Source organism: Bombyx mandarina, chromosome 20 (assembly GCF_030267445.1).
Source record: "Bombyx mandarina strain Sakado chromosome 20, ASM3026744v2".
Taxonomy (NCBI): domain Eukaryota; kingdom Metazoa; phylum Arthropoda; class Insecta; order Lepidoptera; family Bombycidae; genus Bombyx; species Bombyx mandarina.
This window is the reverse complement of record NC_143226.1, coordinates 7,728,194-7,747,236: the sequence shown is the minus strand read 5'-3', so window position 1 is coordinate 7,747,236 and position 19,043 is coordinate 7,728,194. Positions and strand designations below refer to the sequence as shown.

General features: G+C 39.5%; 2 protein-coding genes across 9 annotated transcripts in view; one reads left to right on the top strand and one right to left on the bottom strand.

Moving 5' to 3' along the window:
* The window catches only part of LOC114249447 (protein 4.1 homolog), a 101,973-nt gene extending 98,233 nt beyond the window's left edge, over window positions 1-3,740 (top strand). For all 8 annotated transcript variants that reach the window (XM_089735962.1, XM_089735964.1, XM_089735963.1 and 5 more), the window contains one exon: window positions 51-3,740. In XM_089735962.1, coding sequence (XP_089592088.1) covers window positions 51-122 — 72 coding nt within the window. In that variant the 3' untranslated portion in view covers window positions 123-3,740. The remainder of the gene's footprint in view (window positions 1-50) is intronic.
* On the bottom strand, window positions 3,438-17,210 carry LOC114249450 (pancreatic lipase-related protein 2). Its single transcript, XM_028183037.2, has 9 exons — window positions 17,051-17,210; window positions 11,639-11,810; window positions 11,452-11,548; window positions 10,484-10,644; window positions 9,680-9,802; window positions 7,431-7,547; window positions 6,795-6,920; window positions 5,888-6,068; window positions 3,438-4,804 (listed from the first exon to the last, which is right to left on the bottom strand). Exons 2-9 carry the CDS (start codon window positions 11,796-11,798, stop codon window positions 4,654-4,656), a joined length of 1,116 nt encoding a protein of 371 aa, XP_028038838.2. The 5' UTR covers window positions 11,799-11,810; window positions 17,051-17,210; the 3' UTR covers window positions 3,438-4,653.
* Between the last annotated feature and the right edge of the window lie 1,833 nt (window positions 17,211-19,043).

Sequence of the window (19,043 nt, the reverse complement as noted above, 5' to 3'; positions counted from 1 at the left end):
GTAAACTCATATGTTCTGTCCAACTAAACAACGGATAATGCGTCTTGCAGGAAGCGACGGCCATGAACCCGGACATGACGGTCGAGAAGATCGAGATCCAGCAGCAGAGCGCGCAGCCCTAGCCGCCCGGGCCTCCAGTGCCGCCCGCCCCCTCTACGCGCAACGCTCATACCAATATTTAGTTTTGCAAGAAACAGTCGTAACTCTTCGTACTCGACAAGTGGAAGAGTAGTGAGTGGAGACCCTCACTGATATTCAATACTTCATTTATTAATCTGTGCGACTGCAGAATTAACGTTTGTCGACGGCTCCTACACGATACGATTGTGGAAATGCTCAGCTCGGGTACGTGCTGTGTTCACGAGTGCTCACAGAGGTCGGCCTCCAACGACGCTAATGCCGCTCTATCATTAAACTGTAAACTTAATTTAAGGACAATACCCGAGCATCAATTGCATATGACCACGGGCACTCGAGAATGCCTTAATTTCAATCAAGAAAGCTAATTTTTTTTTTGTATATTTAAAGATGCCTCATTGATATTTGAGTGTTTTAGATTTTAAGTGTACTTTGATAAGTCGAGCCTCGACCGACATAGCTTTAAGCTCGCACGAGTCAGACCACCGCCTGCCGATAGTGTAGTGCTGCCCGCCGCCACCGGTCGCTGTAGCGACGCGCGACGCGAGCCCGCCGCCACCAATCGCTACAGCGACGCGCGACGCGGGCCCGCCGCTCCGGTGCTATTGTTGGAGCGGACGCCGCCGCTATATATTTACTGCTGTAGTCCAGTCGCAGAGCAGAAAGAATTTCATACGTTAACCCCTTATTTGAAGTCGTCGTGGCCTAAAAGGATAAGACGTCCGGCGCATCCGTGTTGAGCGATGCACCGGTGTTCGAATCCCGCAGGCGGGTACCAATTTTTCTAATGAAATACGTACTTCGAAATATTCACGATTGACTTCTACGGTGAAGGATTATCAGAGTGCAATAAAAATGTACCCACAAAATTATAATTTGCGTAATTACTGATGGTAGGACCTGTTGTGAGTCTACGCGGGTAGATACCACTACCCTGCCTGCCATTTACGTTGTGGATGTCTATGGGCTCCGATAGTCACCTAACACCAGGTGGGCCGTGAGCTCGTCCACACATCTAAGCAATAAAAATATTACCTGTCTTTGTCACTCCTGCCTAAATATAATGTTATGTTAACCTTTTACCTGAGACCGTAAGGTTTGTTCTTGTTTGCATGTTGGCCTTGAGCAGTAAGGCAAGCAGTAACTCCGATACAGAGGAATCGGATTTTGATTTATGAATTTTCATTTATTTCTGCTGAGCTTAATAATTTTATTGTAACTCGATTTTTATAACTGTTTTAATATAAAATCTAAATAAATAACTTATTGTTATAACAATAATTTATTTATATTTTATATTACAAAATTTACTAATTTCTTAAATATATAATTTATTGTAATAACAGTAATTTATTTAACAACTTAGTAATTTTTTCCACCTCAATTTTTTTTTATGTAAACCGTGCTTAATACAAAAATGTTAGTGACTACTGTCAGTAGGTAAAGAGGTCCTTGTATCAAAATTCTTCCTTCTCCGCGACTGGACTATACCAGCACTAATAGCTTCTAACTATCAAAGCTATTACTGATCGCTTTCTTATTCGAAAGCCGCAAAAGCTCATCTCGATTGTTCAGAAGAAAGATCAGCTTCATGTCAGTAACCGGCACTATAATTAAGGCCAGTTTTGTAAAAAAAAAACATTTAAAAAAAAATAATGCATTTTTTTTTCCGTCTTTATATTTTTTTGTAACTGCTAATAAAGCACGTTATTAAAGCTTTTTTTTGTTTTCGCATAAGCGTTTATAAAGTTTTTCGTTTTATTGATGACATTCCAGAAACCTCGACAGGTTCTAAAGTCTAATAGACTTTTAAGGCTAGATCATGACACTTAGTGCTTTTTTTTTTTTTTTGATATTCATCAAAACTTTCGTATACTGCTATTTATCTATGAGTAATATAATGAGATGTAAAAATATATTGAGATGTATACTGGTGGTAGGACCTCTTGTGAGTCCGCACGGGTAGGTACCACCACCCCGCCTATTTCCGCCGTGAAGCAGTAATGCGTTTCGGTTTGAAGGGCGGGGCAGCCGCTATAACTATACTGAGACCTTAGAACTTATATCTCAAGGTGGGTGGCGCATTTGTAGATGTCCATGGGCTCCAGTAACCACTTAACACAAGGTGGGCTGTGAGCTCGTCCACCCATCTAAAAAAAAAAAAGGAATAGCAGTATAGTGAGTGCGACACACAGACGCCGCCGACGCCGCACATCTCTTCCATCGATACAATTGTCGCAATACGCGCGTACTCGTAATGCTAATGTTTTCATATATATATATATATACATAATTAGAGCTTAAGTTTGTAAAAGCGCCTTGCTTGAGTTTACGTCGTGATTTAAAATCTGACCGGTTCGTAATTTTATATTATGCATATATTTTATTTAAGTGTATTGACATTTTATTGAGTTGAGTCGTGATGCGTTTATGAGTAATGATATATTTAGTACGCGCGGTGGACTCCTTGTGAACGTTATTTAGGACTCTGAAGGAAACCCTCGCGTGTCTGAGTAACTTCCGCAGGAGGTCACCGAGCGTTGTGGAGATCTCGGTGCGGTCCACGGGCACTTAGGGGCTGGGGACCGCACCGCGATCTCGTTTATATCGGGCACAGACATTTGTAAACACGGCTTCGAATACGTAGTGTATTAGAATGTATTTATATATATATCTAACTAGCGAACCGCCCCCGCTTCGCTTCGGAAACATTAAATTTTATTATTGATAGGCGAGTACCGACATGTTGCGCGCGGTACGACAATAATTGCGGGTGACGCCGCGGGGCGAAGCTAGTCTAAAAACGTAGCCTAAGTTACTCCTTATATCATCAGCTACCTATTAGTGAAAGTCTCATCAAAATCGATCCAGCCGTTCCAAAGATAAGCCGGAACAAACAGACCGACTGACAGACACACAAAAATTGTAAAAAATGTTATTTTGGTGTATGTACCGTATATATATTTATATGGATGTAGTAAAAAGCGTTTATTTCAATATTACAAACAGATTTTATTTATATGTGAGGCGACTAGTGTCAAAGCCGGCAATGTGACTTTTGGACAATTACTGGTAAATCAAAAAACGAATTATTGACTTTGTATTCCATTGGCAGTCACAAAACTCTTCGGAACGACATCTTAGATAAATAACAGGTTAAGTATTAACCTTTATTTAATGCAGGTTTTGAACCGTATTCTTTGAAGGAGACGATTATATTCAAATCAATCTGTATTGACATATCAATAACATTTTTTTGTCCAAATGCACAGATTGCCACCTTTGATAATAGACGACTCATGTATAGATTATCCGAATTCCTGTTAGTATGTCCACGGACCACAGTTCTTGCTGAATATAAAAGTGATATACAGCACGTTGTATTCAAAATTCTAAAAAAAAGTGTTATAACAAGTTGCCGGTTTTTACAAATGTCTCGTCCAAGTTTTTTTTTTGTAATAATTATAGATGTTTATTTTTCATATTTTTTATTATTAAAATTAAATCGTCCCACTTTTCGTTTTATTATTATTTTTAATTATTTAAATAACGTGAAGTTATGTAATAGATATTAAAAATAAAATAAAGATGCTTTGTTTTTATTTGTGAAGTTTTATTGAACAAATGTTTGCTGAGACTTGTTGAGATATTGAAGGATTCTCAAATGTCAATGGCGCTATTTGTCAAAGCAGTCGGCCTTCAAATATAATTTATAAATTTATTAAATATTAACTTTATTAGGTTTTAAGATCTATTTTCAATGTTCATTCGTGTCTTAGAAATAACAGTGTGAGACATTAAACTAGTTACTAAATGGCTCCCTCATAATAATATTATAATTCATGTGTGTGCTATCTCGCTCTCACCTACTCTCTCCCTTTCTTCTCTCTCTCTCTCTCTCTTTCTCATAATTTGTATACTAATGAGTGTGCTTGTTCTTAAATAAATAAAAAAGGCTATTAATAGTTAAGTGTTTACAAAATTAAAAACAGTTAGTGGCTAAAACTTCGAAATGTTAACATTAAAATTCGTCGATATTCGACTATAATAATTAATTGGAATTGTAAGTTTGTACACTATTATGATTGTATTTTATACTTCTATAATCACAAATTACGCCAAGGCTACACTATAAACAATATTAACAAAGACAAACAATATTTAATCTCAATTTGACAACAGACGCCAAGAACAAAAGTTTGACAATAAATAGTATGCATGCGTGTGTGCGTCAAATACATGGTATGTAGTGTGTGTAACGTTTTCTTTATTGATTTAATGTATATTTTATGCAAAATTTAAAAAAATATTAGCATTGTGCACTTCTTCTCTATATTCTCTATAAGTGTGGAAAATTTCATACTCCTCCGTCCCCTCAATTTTCGTAAAAAGGGATACAAAGTTTTTGCTTCACGTATTAATATATAGATAATGTGTTGAATATAGTGTATTGAATATTGTGTATAATGTCATAATGAGAATATGAGCTGTATTGGTTGGTCAAGCCCGCTGGTATCACCCGAGGATCTTGGAGCCGATGGTCCTGATGACGCCCTCGTTGTTCTCATAGAGCGTCCCGCGGCGGGAGAGCCCGTAGGGGGAGTCCTCGGCGGTGCGCAGGAAGTATATCCCGCGGGCGCTCGGCCGAATGCCGTAGCCCATAATGCTGGAGACCAAGAAATTATTTTTTAAATTGTTTTTCCAAGAACACACATTATACGAATACCCACCTAAATTCCCTCAGGCAGCTGTGGCCGTACCCATAAAGCCGCGGTCAGGGAACTTTTTTAATTATTACCCCAAAATATTTTTGTGTAAGTTGATATTACCCCATGGCGAAGAACAAAAAAAACCAAATCGCTCCTTTTTAGCATTTTTCATACTATAGCCCTCATGATAATTTTGAAAAGAAAACTATAATTAAAAATTTAACGACTCTAAAGAAGTTTCACTTCAATATATATTTTTTACTCACAAAAGTTTCATTTTTACCACCAAAATTTCATTTTACCCCATTTGGGGTAATTTACCCCGGTTCCCCGACCGCTGCCTTAAAGTTACCTCGGAGCGCGTTTGTCCATGTTTGACCTTGGTGACTTTTTATTTACGTTTTTTATTGCTTAGATGTTTGGATGAGCTCACAGCCCACCTGGTGTTAAATGGTTACTAGAGCTCATAGACATCTACGACGTAAATGCGCCACCCATCTTGAGATATAAGTTCTAAGGTCTCAGTATAGTTACAACGGCTGCCCCACCCTTCAAACCGAAACGCATTACTGCTTCACGGCAGAAACAGGCAGGGTCATGGTACCTACCCGCGCGGACTCCCAAGAAGTCCTACCACCAGTAATAAACCACTAATAATTACGTTTCCGGTATAAAACTGGACGGCCCGACCCTGGGTAGGTTCATCAAGTTACATGTTCTACATACTGCTTGATGGGGCTGCCAGGGATGGAGTTTATAGATTTACTTAATTAGAAACATAGTTCTTAGAATTATATGTAATACTCAGACACTATGAGACTATGATGTCTTGAAATAAAAGTTTTTAGTATTTATTTATTATACCAATATCAATGTTTAATAAGGAAATACATACTTAACAAATGTTCATGAAGTCATGACCAGAGAAATTTCTTTATTGGCACAATTACTGACGGTGGGGCGATCACACGAAGCCCGGTATACTCCTACTAGAGCCCGGGCAGTCTGTCCTTGTACATTACTAGTCTAGGTCTCCTCACCTTATCTCGGCGCCACATTGATTCTTCCTAAAGGCGTCCCAGTCCTTACAAGGCACTGCGAGGAAGGCTTCCTTGTTGACCACGGACTCTGCGTAGTAGAGCCAGGCTCGGCTGTGGCTGCACGTCTGCAGCAAGCAGTTCGGTTGCTGGGAGCCGCTGTTCGGGAAAAAGTCCACGTGGCCTGCAAGGTGCGAGGAAATTAGTCTTAATTCGAGATTTCTAATGAAATACGTTTTTTTTTTTTTTTTTTTCCTACCTAAGCTGATAGCCCTAGCGGCTATGTCAGCGTAACCCTAACTTTAGTAGGTGAGCTCATGGGGCTCAAACCTGACGATGTTGCTAACACGAACCCTAGCAAGAGTCGTGCTTCGCAGAATCTAAGACCGGATCGGAAACGCGACCCACTGAGAAGATTCGGCGAGAAACTCAGTGGGCTGTGTCTGAGAGTTTGAAATACGTACTCAACAAATGTTCACGATTGACTTCCACGGTGAAGGAATAACGTCGTGTAATAAAAACCAAGTCCGCAAAATTATAATTTGCGTAATTACCGGTGGTAGGACTTCTTGTGAGTCCGCACGGGTAGGTACCACCGCCCCGCCTATTTCTGCCGTGAAGCAGTAATGCGTTTCGGTTTGAAGGGTGGGACAGCCGTTGTACTGATACCTTAGAACTTATATCTCAAGGTGGGTGGCGCATTTACGTTGTAGATGTCTATGGGCTCCAGTAACCACTTAGCACCAGGTGAGCTCGTCCACTCATTTAAGCAATAAATAAAAAATCTCAGAGTGGCAGTAGTCACGTTGTGTTGCTCGTGGGTTACGCTGTGAGCTGATCCCACCGGACGGAGAGGACAGAGAGTGAGCTCGATCACCCGTCTGTGTAATACAAAGATAACGGTGCTCACCTACGGCATCTCTGAGCCCGTATACTCCGGCGTCCGTGTGTATGACGTCCACGAAGTCAGCGTCAGTCGCCTTGAGCCGCAGTTCGGGGTCGATGTTGCTGAAGCACGGGCCGGCCGGGTCCAGTCCTGCACACGGGAGCTGCGTCACATTACTGGTGCTCGTGTGAACGAGCGGCCATTTTCGTCTCGTTGACCAGCGGATTGTGAAAGTCCAACGCACATTTGACTACCGGTGTGCCGTTTCAAAAGGGGCCTTTTGAATTAAAAGCATCTCAATATTGTACCCGGTAATAGAGCACGGTTTTATCAAGTCCATATCTACTTACAAATTAAGTATTGCTACTCATAAGTACAAAAAAAAAGATAAAAAGTATTAATAAGCCGAAAAAGATGGAGTGACCAAGTGTCCGAGTATCTGAACATGAGACTGAGCCACGCACTTCACTGTGCCACTGACCGACATAAAGTGGCTACAAATTACAAAAAAAAGTCACAGGCGGGCGCATCACGATGCTCAGCAATGAGCGATTGACTGAAGGAGGAGGAGGAGGACTCATAAGTACTGGAGAGGATGTGGTAGTTGCTGTACCTCCTCTAGTATCACGGAGGAGATTTCATACGCAGTCATCATAATACCTGAAATCCTGCCGACGCGCCTTCCCGTCAGGTCAGTGAAGGTTTTCCCGGTGAACCCTGCGATGTGGGAGCCGAGGCTGTGGCCGATTAGGTGAATAGCTCGAGGGTTCATGCCTCCTGCAGAGAAATAGAGTGGATGTAAAGGGGATGTAAATCAACCATCGAACTAGGAGAGTCTTTTGAGGGTATGTATGCACATAATCGTCGTTATCAGCCTATAGTGCTGGATATAGGTCTCTCCAATTGCATGCCACTAAGCACGATTCTCGGCTTCTATTCATCCAGCTCTTGTCAGCCATCCTGCATAGATCGTCACTCCACCTAGAGATGAGATTATATGTATGTCTAATCGTTTGATCCTCGCGCATTTACAGGGTTCTATGATAAGAACCTTCCTAAAAGTTTTTTTTTTTCTACCTAAGCTGGTAGCCTTGAGAGGCTATTCTAGCGTAACCTTAACTAGTAGGTGAGCTCACGGGGCTCAAACCTGATGACGTTGCTAACACGAACCCTAGCAAGAGCCGTGCTTCGCAGAATCTACCACCGGATCGGAAATGCGACCCACTGAGAAGATCCGGCGAGAAACTCAGTGGGCTGTGTCTGAGGGTTAATTTACTCGTCGAGCCCTTCGTCGCAAGCGACGGGTTCGACGATAACGGTGACCGGTGCTTGAGGTACCTAAAAGCACCGTTAGTGGATCGGGAGGAATCCTAAAAGTGTCAACAGCTCACAAGACATCCTAAAAAAACCCACCAGTAACGTAAGATGATTAAAATACTACTACAATTTACAAACAATACGCACAAAACAATAAAGTCATATGTGCGCTTTACGAACAACTAAAAAACAACCTCAAAGGCTTCATTTTAATTTCAAATATATTTGTAGCCGCTGAGCACGAACAAATGATTGTGACAAGCCAACACGTTCATTACGGTCACGCAAGCGTATTTAGAACTGACGTAAAGTTGTACTTGAATCACTCGATCACTTACATCATTGCATGTGTTTTGTAGTAGATAGAAAAAAAAAAAAAATTACCGGGAAACAGCTTAAAATATAAACCTCCTTTTTTATTGGGTAAAACGGGTAGACTAATTCCCTGTTAGAGCGAGTACATAAACCTTACACATAGACAGTTACGCCAACTTCAGATCAGGACTTCTAAACTTGGAATGAGCTCCCATCCACGGTGTTTCCCGTGCACTATGACATGTCCTTCTTCAAACGAGGCTTGTGGAGAGTATTAATCGGTAGGCAGCGGCTTGGCTCTGCCCCTGGCATTGCTGACGTCCATGAGCGACGGTGACCACTCACCATCAGGTGGGCCGTATGCTCGTCTGCCTATACGCCAATAAAAAAAAACCTAATCATGTTTCATAGTTGACCTGACCTCAAAAATATTGAGATTAGGGTAAAGAATTGTATCCTGTGACCAAAATCTGTATAAAGTCTGAAATTAAAAATTAAAAGTACAAATCTATCTTTTTATATTTAAGTCGATGTGTGCGTGTTTCTTATGAACTCTGAAATGGCCTGACCGATTTCAATGAAATGTTTAGGAAATGTTCAGATTGGTCCAGCAGGTATTAAGGATCGGATCAATCTGAAATCAAATATCGGCTGGCAATGAGCGCCGCGGCGCCGGTTTCATCTAGATGTTAATACTGTCGGTTGATATGGCGTGAGTAACTTCAATTAACCACCTTTGTAATACGCGATGTGCTGTGTGTGTGTGAAGTTATTATAACTGAAGGATACAGATAGTCCTCCAACGATAATAATTGTCCATTGTTATAAAATCCTGATCTGAATACTATTTATATCCGGATCATGGTGAAAAATCTTTTACAGTATCATCTTGTCTTTGTTTTACAATGCTGACAAGCAATGTACCGAAACGGGTGACGTTCTCTGACGGCCCTACAGCTTCTCAGGAAAAATAACTGCTAAAACTTTTTATTGCCTGGATGGATGGACGAGCTCACGGCCCACTTAGTGTTAAGAGGTTACCGGCCACAGATATCTACAACGTAAATGCCCCCACCCACCTTGAGATAGGTGTTCTAAGGTCTCAGTATAGTTACAACGGCTGCTCCCACTTTTCACACCGAAACGCAATACTGCTTCACGACCGAAATAGGCAGAGTAGTGGTACCTACCCGTGTGGACCTAAAAGGTCTTACCACCAGTAAATTAGTTCGTACTGGTTAGTTAGTAAATCAGTTAGTTTAAATTGTAAATTTCACCTTTAACCATAGCAGCTAAAGTCGCCCCGAGTTTTTCTCCCATGAAGCGCACGTAAGTTGTCGAACGAAGGTACAGCCATTTGATAAGCGAGCTCCCGTCCAGAGCCAGAATGTTGAATTCTCCTGTGTAACCACAATTATCCATTACGGTAATCGTAAACAATAAAGTACCTACGAAACCACGAGTATATAAATAAATAAAATCTCAAATGAAAAGAACAAAAACTGTTTGAAGATGGTAAAACGGAGGTAAAGCGAAAGGCAAAGTGGAGTGCCTCTAAAAGTAAGAAATAAACACATTCGCGGGATTAAAATCGATAAAAGAAAGATAATTCGAGTTAAAACCGTAGAAGTTGTTTTAAAGTAAGCTGCGATTCCTCAAAACCCGATACATGATGGACGGTCGCGTGTGCTAGAATTATGTGTCTTAACTGGTTCTGATGGGATCGCCATCACCATCTGGATGTAGACGGGAGACGAGGATATCGTTACGCCATCTATCGCCGAATAGCCGAACGAACATCGAAGGATCTACTAACATCTACAACGCTCGAGAAGAATATCTCGACGATTTTAGGGATGTCGTATCGATTATAAAATCGTTTTGGAGATGGCACGAAGCAGTTAGTTAGTAACCGGAACTACTCGAAGCGAAATAAAGAACAGGGCTTAAAGATAGACACGTCGCCATGGAATGAAGAACGTATATAGTGCTGTGGAATCAACTTTGCTCTCACGTTAGGAATGTCTGGATCTTGGCAAAAAGTGTTTGAGACGTATCTTAAGAAGGAACTGCTATTTTACCTTGACTTAGGAAGGCATTGCTAATGGTATTCGCAGTGGCCGTCGTAGGATCGTCAGTGAATCCGTGTATGAAGATGATCAGGTTCTGGTTGTGATTGTAGCCCCTGGTCAGCGGCACAAGCTCGGCTGCTGCTGTGATGTTGTACGTTACACGGAATGACCTGCACGTGTTGGGTATCATCAGTAGATGCAGAGCGCTCGAGCTCAAATAATGTCCTGTTTGTTAGTCGCGACGGGTACTCAACCTAATAGTATCAGAGGTTTTTTTTTCCTACCTAGCTGAGAGCCTTGAGCAAGGGCGGATCCAGCTTTGGCGCCAGGAGGGGGTCACATAGTCGTGGGCAAGTTAAGAACTTATAATTTAATTTTGATAACAATAGATAATAAATAAATCATGATGTTCTTCAATTAGTCCAAGTTAGTTCAAGTCCTGGAACTAGCTCAGCTAGTAGGTGAGCTCACGGGGCTTAAACCTTGCGACGTTGCTAACACGAACCCTAGCAACAGCAGTGCTTCGCAGAATCTACCACCGGATCGGAAACGCGCCCACTGAAGATCCGGCGAGAAACTCAGTGGGCTGTGTCTGAGGGTTCATTTATTCGTCGAGCCCTTCGTCGCAAGCGACGGGTTCAATAAGATCGATGACCGGTGCTTGAGGTACCTAAAAACAGATCGGGAGGATCCGAAATGACGTGTTTAGGCGACGTCGACTAATTTCCATTCTGTCCGCAGGACCGGGAATGGTATCTGTCGATGTCTCAATTCTAAATAAACTAATATAATATAAATAATGTACATTTAACTTATCCAAACTACGATTTTCAGACCTCGTGAGAATTTCACTTGGACTATCATGAATATTTTAAAACTTAAAGAAGCTAAATCGTTCCAAGCATTCACAGTACGATAGATTATTTATGTCCTTCTTGCACAATCACATCAATATTAAAGTGTAAAGTGAGACTTACTGTGAGAGAAAATTAAGTGTTAATTGATTTAGGTCTGGTTCTCTGATCCCTTTGACTTGTTCATATTCAACGCCGATCAGTTTTTTTACATTCGAACCTAAAACAGAGTTTAAAAAATACATAATAATATATATACACATCGACTTACATTACATAAATATATACAAATACCAGATGCCACACGCACATTGGCTGGATCCTATAAAAGTGAGGGTTTCGTCGATAGGTTGCTTAACAGCAGCTAACTCCTTGCCGAGACCTCGGCCAATCTTATCGGCTACGTTCAGGTTTTGGCCCGTCGCACCGGCGAATACCAGCGTGGCTAAGATTTGGAGTGCTGACGCCATGTTGAGTGTTATCTGCAGATGTATTGAATTACTATCGACACTTTTTTTATTGCTTAGATGGGTGGACGCGCCCACAGCGCACCTGGTGTTAAGTGGTTGTTGGAGACCATAGACATCTACAACGTAAATGCCACCACCCACTTTGAGATATAAGTTCTAAGGTCTCAAGGATAGTTACAACGTCTGCCCCACCCTTCAAACCGAAACGGATTACTGCTTCACGGCAGAAATAGGCGGGGTGGTGGTACCTACCCGCGCGGACTCACAAGAGGTCCTACCACCAGTAATTACGCAAATTATAATTTCGCGGGTTTGATTTTTATTACACGATGCTATTCCTTCACCGCTGAAGTCAATCGTGAGCATTTGTTGAGTACGTATTTCATTAGAAAAATTGGTACCCGCCTGCGGGATTCGAACACCGGTGCATCGCTTCAACACGAATGCACCGGACGTCTTATCCTTTAGGCCACGACGACTTCTAAAAGTTATGTCGACGATAATATTTCAAATCTCTAGCTTAATCGACACGATATACGCACCAGTTTTTAAATCTCATGATCGGCTTTCACTTACTGTACAAATTTTAACATCAACATCTGTCATCGGTTTTGTGGTGATAGCGGAGCGAACAGATTGTCAAACAAAATACTACAGGAAAACTATGTATATAAGTTCGCTAAGGACCGAAATACGTCTGTCCGTACGTAAACGTTAACTTAAAACTTACATGTTGTGCCAAACCGTTCCATACTTGTTGAAGAAGGTTCGTGTCAGTAACATTGTCCATTTTGACAACATTAATGGCTTGGTGTTTTTTTTAAAGAATTATAAATTAGCATTGATCTACTTCAATTCTAATGAAAAGCTTTAGTCGGTTTTCCTGGCGTATGTAGTCATTTGTCCACATTCATTAATTATTTAATATCATTCGTGAATATTCACGATGAGTTCGATAGTCTTGTTCAATACAAACACACAATTAAAACTATTTTATCTGTAACTATTTAGCCGTGACCACGAAAACTGTAAAGTATATTATATACGAAGCGTCGAAAATAATAAAATGATAATAATAAACGCGATATTAAGCCATAAAAATAGTTCGAATTATGTGTACGACTCGCGAAGACGGTAGGCTGTAATCAAACACAGCCATAATATTGGTTCGACTAACGCCACCCGCGTTACCGCACACGAAGTGAGCAGTGCGATCTTTTTGCATTAATTACTTTAATTGACATTATCTACTCAGTGAAATCGTTAAAATAATTAAACAACAATTAATTTTATTAAACGCTTCAAATAAAAGTTACCCACTGTTTTCTTTTTAGCTTTGGTGAGGGTTCCGTGCACAAACTGTTCGTTCATATCTGTTCAAATCCCATGACCAGGTTTTGTTTTTTCTAACTACATAAGTACATATATGGCGCATGTCCACGCACGGTGTGTTGGCGGGAACGCCACTTTTTTTTGTTTCCTGCCTTGAGAGGCTATTGCAGCTTTGCCCTAGCGTGTAGGTGAGCTCACGGGGCTCAAACCGGAGTGTTGCTAACACGAACCCTAGCAAGAGCAGTGCTTCGCAGAATCTACCACCAGATCGGAAACGCGACCCACTGAGAAGATCCGGTGAGAAACTCAGTGGGCTGTGTCTCTGGCTTAATTTACTCGTCGAGCCCTTTGTCGCAAGTGACGGGTTCGACGAGAAATATAACCGGTGCTTGGGATACCTAAAAGCACTGTTAGTGGATCGGGAGGATCCGAAATGACGTGATGGATTCTTACTATTTTACTGGGACATCATTTAATTTAATTTCATCTTCTTAATTGATTACAATTTAAAATACATTAACTTGATCTTAGTCTATTCCAATTTTAACTCTACTCTGTAGTGGGAACAACATCGCAAGAACCTAATTGCCACACTCACAAAGGAAGAAGAAAGAACGCCATGTTACAAAAATTATTTAAATTTATAAATTAGCATATTTAGCGATCGTAGTGTTCATGGAAATACTAGTTGTGACAGTGCCTACCTTAGTTTACTGTTACAGATAAAATGAAGACGATGTTGTGGGGCCTACTGTAACATGCTTCTTTATTAATTGACTAGCGACCCGCCCTCGCTTCGCTTCGGAAACTGTAATTTACTATTGATTTCTCCACTATTTAATGGATGTTATTATACTTATGAACCTTGCTCTTCAATCACTCTATCTATTAAAAAAAACCGCATCAAAATCCGTTGCGTAGTTTTAAAGATTTAAGCATTCATAGGGACAGAGAAAGCGACTTTGTTTTATAGTATGTAGTGAAGCGAAACTTCTTCGACGGCAATTCGATAGTGAACGAAAATTGCGATGAAAACCGAGAGAAGGAATTTGTTATTAATATTCACTGTATTATAATGGTGGGACGTTGTCGCCACTCCCAGAGTACAATTCTATAAAATAATAGTTTAAAAAAACTAACAAAATACAGTTTTATAGAATATCTAACTAATAAACAGAAAATAAATTTTAATAATAATAATAATAATGGTTGGTTCGAAGTAAGTATCAGTTGGATGGAATATTTGAAATGTATTCAACTGATAATTATTTTTAATAAATGTATTTTTTTATTTATTTGATTGGTTTTGTTAATTTTAAGAATGCTTCAATGATGTCTGAAATAAAATAAATCATTCATTCATTCGTTCATTCAGTCATTCATTCAGTCATTCATTGATTCATTAGTTTATTCATTCATTAATTCATTCATCATTCGTTCATTCATTTAATAAATTTGAATTAAAAATAGTGTAGGAAAAAATGATTTTATTGTAAAAAAGTGTGGGGTGCTTTTTAGGATATTATCAAAATAACCCTTCTACTCATATCTGTTCCTAAAATATTTATAACTATTGATACCATGCACCCCACGCTTTTTTTTACAATAAAATCATTTTTTCTTATTAAAATTTATTTTCTATTTTTTAGTTGGATGTTTTATAAAAGCGTATTTTGTTAGTTTTTTGAAACTATTATTTATTTTTAATATGTAGTTGAATTTCAAATTTTTCAATTTTTTTTTTTCCAATTTTTTTTTCGTTTTGAGTTGTCATCGGTCCATAATAAGTATACCAAATTTCGAGTTAATCCGACGTTTTGAAGGGGGTCAGAATCATGTTCAAAGATTCCGTTACATACTAACATACATACGTCTGAAGCTAATAAAAGCGTATTAAAAAGTAATATCATCGGACGACAGGTGACGCGCGAATGGTTTCAATAAATCGTTTCTCACACAATTAGCGTCGATAGTCACAGCGGTAAACAATATTTCTATATACTTACGCTGCATTGATTTCCGCGCTATTCGGTGCGTATTTTGTGACACAAAAAAATATGATCGAGCGCGATTTTTTCTTTTATAGTTTCGATTTTTAGATAGTATTTCTTATTGTAATTTGATCAAATATGTACTATGTTTTTTTCCATACGTTCCATTGTAGTTTGCTTTCGGTGTAGAAATAATATACTCTACCAAAGCTATTTCTCTGTTTATATTATTGGCAATAGTTGAGTTGAACATTAAAAAGAACGCATTATTTTTAAGAACTATTGTAATCTAGTTCACTGTCATTGTTTTAAATGTTTTAGTTGGATCTATAAGGTCACAGCCAACCTAGTATAGTTGTCTAGAGATCAATGTTTCTAACTACAGTGCAGTCCGGGATCCATTTCCTGAGTCAGTACACAAATAAGATACCTGGGGGCTGAGTGTACTCATTCTTGTCTCGTATGCGTGTATGTCACACAGCATGATATGAAATAGATTTTTTTTCTTTGGAAGGACGGCTTACTGGTGACCCGAAAGCCTTTCCTATTGCACCAGGACAGGTGGTCGAGCAAATTCTCAGTTAGGATTTTTTTATTTAGTTTTGCTAACACAACGAATTATAATTTGCGTAATTACTGGTGGTAGGACGTCTTGTGAGTCCGCACGGGTAGGTACCACAACCCCCTTATTTCTGCCGTAAAACAGTAATGCGTTTCGGTTTGAAGGGTGGGGCAGCCGTTGTGCTATACTGAGACCTTAGAACTCACATCTCAAGGTGGGTGGCGGCATTTACATTGTAGATGTCTATGGGCTCCAGTAACCACTTAATACTAGGTGGGCTGTGAGCTCGTTGACCCATCTAAGCAATAAAAAAAAAACAACGATAAATAAAATTAGGATTTTTTCCTTTTTCCACGTCTCGAAAAATCCGAAAATCTATATATTAATACGTGAAGCAAAAACTTTGTATCCCTTTTTACGAAAATTGCGCGGACAGAGGAGTATGAAATTTTCCACACTTAAAGAGAATATAGAGAAGAAGTCCCGATCCATTAACGGTGCTTTTAGGCACCACAAGCACCGGTCACCGTCCTCGTCGAACCCGTCGCTTGCGACGAAGGGCTCGACGAGCGAATTAACCCCTAGACACAGCCCACTGAGTTTCTCGCCGGATCTTCTCAGTGGGTCGCGTTTCCGATCCGGTGGTAGATTCTGCGAAGCACTGCTCTTGCTAGGGTCAGTGTTAGCAACTTTCCGGTTTGAGCCCCGTGAGCTCACCTACACACGTTAGGGTGAAGCTGAAATAGCTTCTCAAGGCTATCAGCATAGGTAGGAAAAAAAAAAAAAAAAAGAAGAAGTGCACAATGCTAATATTTTTTTAAAATAATGCATAAAAGATACATTAAATCGATAAAGAAAACATTACACACACTACATACCATGTGTTTGACGCACACACGCATGCACACTATTTATTGTCAAACTTTTGTTCTTGACGTCTGTTGTCAAATTGAGATTAAATATTGTTTGTCTTTGTTAATATTTTTTATAGTGTAGTCTTGGCGAAATTTGTGATTATAGAAGTATAAAATACAATCTTAATAGTGTACAAACTTACAATTTCAACTAATTATAGTCGAATTTCGACTACTGGGGGACCACTAGTGTTAATAAAAAGAAAAACTTGAGTTAACTTTAACGTTTGTCACTTAATATAATTTCACAAAAGTGGAAATAAATTTTGATTTATCTTCATTTGGTATATAAGATGACGATTTTTGTTGATTTAATTTTATTAGTATCATGAAATGAGCTGTGCAATTTGTCAGAAAATTTAAAAGGTAGACGACACGAAAGGTAGCTTTTTATTCGGTAGAAGCTTCCTATTCCTCAAGGCGCTTAAAGCCCTCAATTACTATAAAACTTACCTTGTCAACTCTTGACAGGATAACGAAGTTTTTTTTTAATAAAAAAAATGATTTATTAACTAGCAGTGTGTCCAGCGCGGTGTGGCTACGACGCGCGACACGATTTACTGTGTGACTCGCGAACTTGTAATCTTTTTAATATACCATCCGCGTATTTTTCCTGCAATTGTATTATTTATATAACTTGTGCGAGCAGGTACTTTCAAGCTGCCTATTTTGCCAGGTTTTACATTCGGTTAGAAGTCCAAAACTTGTCCAGTCCAATATCCAAAATGAATTTTGATTCGATCCATAACGAATTTTATGGGTTGTGATATTCACTTAAGAGAAGTCGTTGATTGAATCTAGATAATGGAGATAATTTTTATAACACACGTATTTTAACTGTCACACTGTTGACTATTTTTAATACGCTTTTATTAAATTCAGACGTATGTATGTATGTTTGTAACGGAATCTTTGAACATGATTTTGATCCCCTTCAAAACGTCGGATTAACTTGAAATTTGGTATACTTATTAGGGATCAGTGACAATTCAATATTTAAAAAAAAATTATAAAAATTGAAATTCAACTAAAAAATGAAAAATAAATAATAGTTAAAAAAACTATCAAAATACACTTTTATAGAAAATCCAACTAAAAAATAGAAAATTAATTTTAATAAATTTGAATTAAAAATAGTGTAAGTAAAACAGATTTTATTATACAAAAAAACGTGGGGTGCACGGTATCAGTAGTTATAAATATTTACGAACAGATATGAGTAGAAGGGTTTTTTTCTTAATAAACACGTTATTTGGAGCGGAAAGAATTTTTTTTGGTAGTTTTAAATCATGTTTGGAAAACCATATGTCAGGGCGTTCAGGAGACATGGAATTAATTCGAGTGCTTGTTCTTGGTATTGTGTAATGTGTACTTAGGCAGTTTGCAACATCTGATCTACATGGCATAAGGCCTGAAACACTTCGTAGTTTTTTCTAGACGTAAACAGTAATGTAATTAAATTTTCAACTCAAAGAAATTTATGAACGAGTGAATCCATGGCAAGATTTACTATCTCATCACAACAGCTTGAACTTCTAAGTCATTGTGAGTACACTGTGCGTATGGTGAAGGATAACATGCCTCCACACGATATTGCGTTTGATAACCGGACACGGAAAAGATCAAAGTTCAAGAATCTCTTTAATAAATCGTTTTGCAGACCGCTATCTTGCAGGCGAGACGAAATATTTCTCTTTAAGACATCGCGACCTTTAAGACCGGGTCTCTGTAAATATTATTCCGGGTGCTCAATGATTCGCTTTGGAGTGTTTTGCACCGGGAATGGTTTTTACTGATGGTAGGACCTCTTGTGAGTCCGCACGGGTAGGTACCAACACCCTGCCTATTTCTGCCGTGAATCAGTAATGCGTTTCGGTTTGAAGGGTGGAGCAGCCGTTGTAACTATACTTGAGACCTTAGAACTTATATCTCAAGGTGGGTGGCGCGTTTACTTTGTGGATGTCTATGGACTCCAGTAACCACTTAACACCAGGTGGGCTGTGAGCTTGTCCACCCATCCAAGCAATAAAAAAAATATGTCTGTTCCCGTACTTAGCAAAGAGGGTGAAGTCAGTACCAAGGTGGATCAGGTGGACACCCCAGACATGTTTTGAGCGGTGACTGTTGATGGCTTTAACCCACTGAGTTTCTCGCTGGATCTTCTTAGTGGGTCGCGTTTCCGATCCGGTGGTAGATTCTGCGAAGCACTGCTCTTGCTAGGGTTCATGTTTGAGCCTCGTAAGCTCACCTATTCGCCCGGTGACGCTGATATGGTCTCTCAAGACCATCAGGTTAGGTAGGAAAGAAAAAAAAAAAAAGAAAAAAAGTTGTTGTATGACCTGGTTCGAGGCTATAGTTAGAGCAGCCGCAGACAGGGGAATATGGCCTCGCATGACTATCGTGTGTTCCAATATCATCTATCGGTAGTGCTTGATATATTATATAA

Bases quoted from the DNA above. Each gene is read 5' to 3' on its own strand.
- LOC114249450 (XM_028183037.2), bottom strand. From the start codon at position 11,798: ATGGCGTCAGCACTCCAAATCTTAGCCACGCTGGTATTCGCCGGTGCG. The intron at 7,548-9,679 runs GTGAAATTTACA...ATTTCTCTGCAG, and splicing joins TTTAGCTGCTATGGTTAAAG to GAGGCATGAACCCTCGAGCT. The intron at 6,069-6,794 runs GTGAGCACCGTT...CGCACCTTGCAG, and splicing joins CGGGCTCAGAGATGCCGTAG to GCCACGTGGACTTTTTCCCG.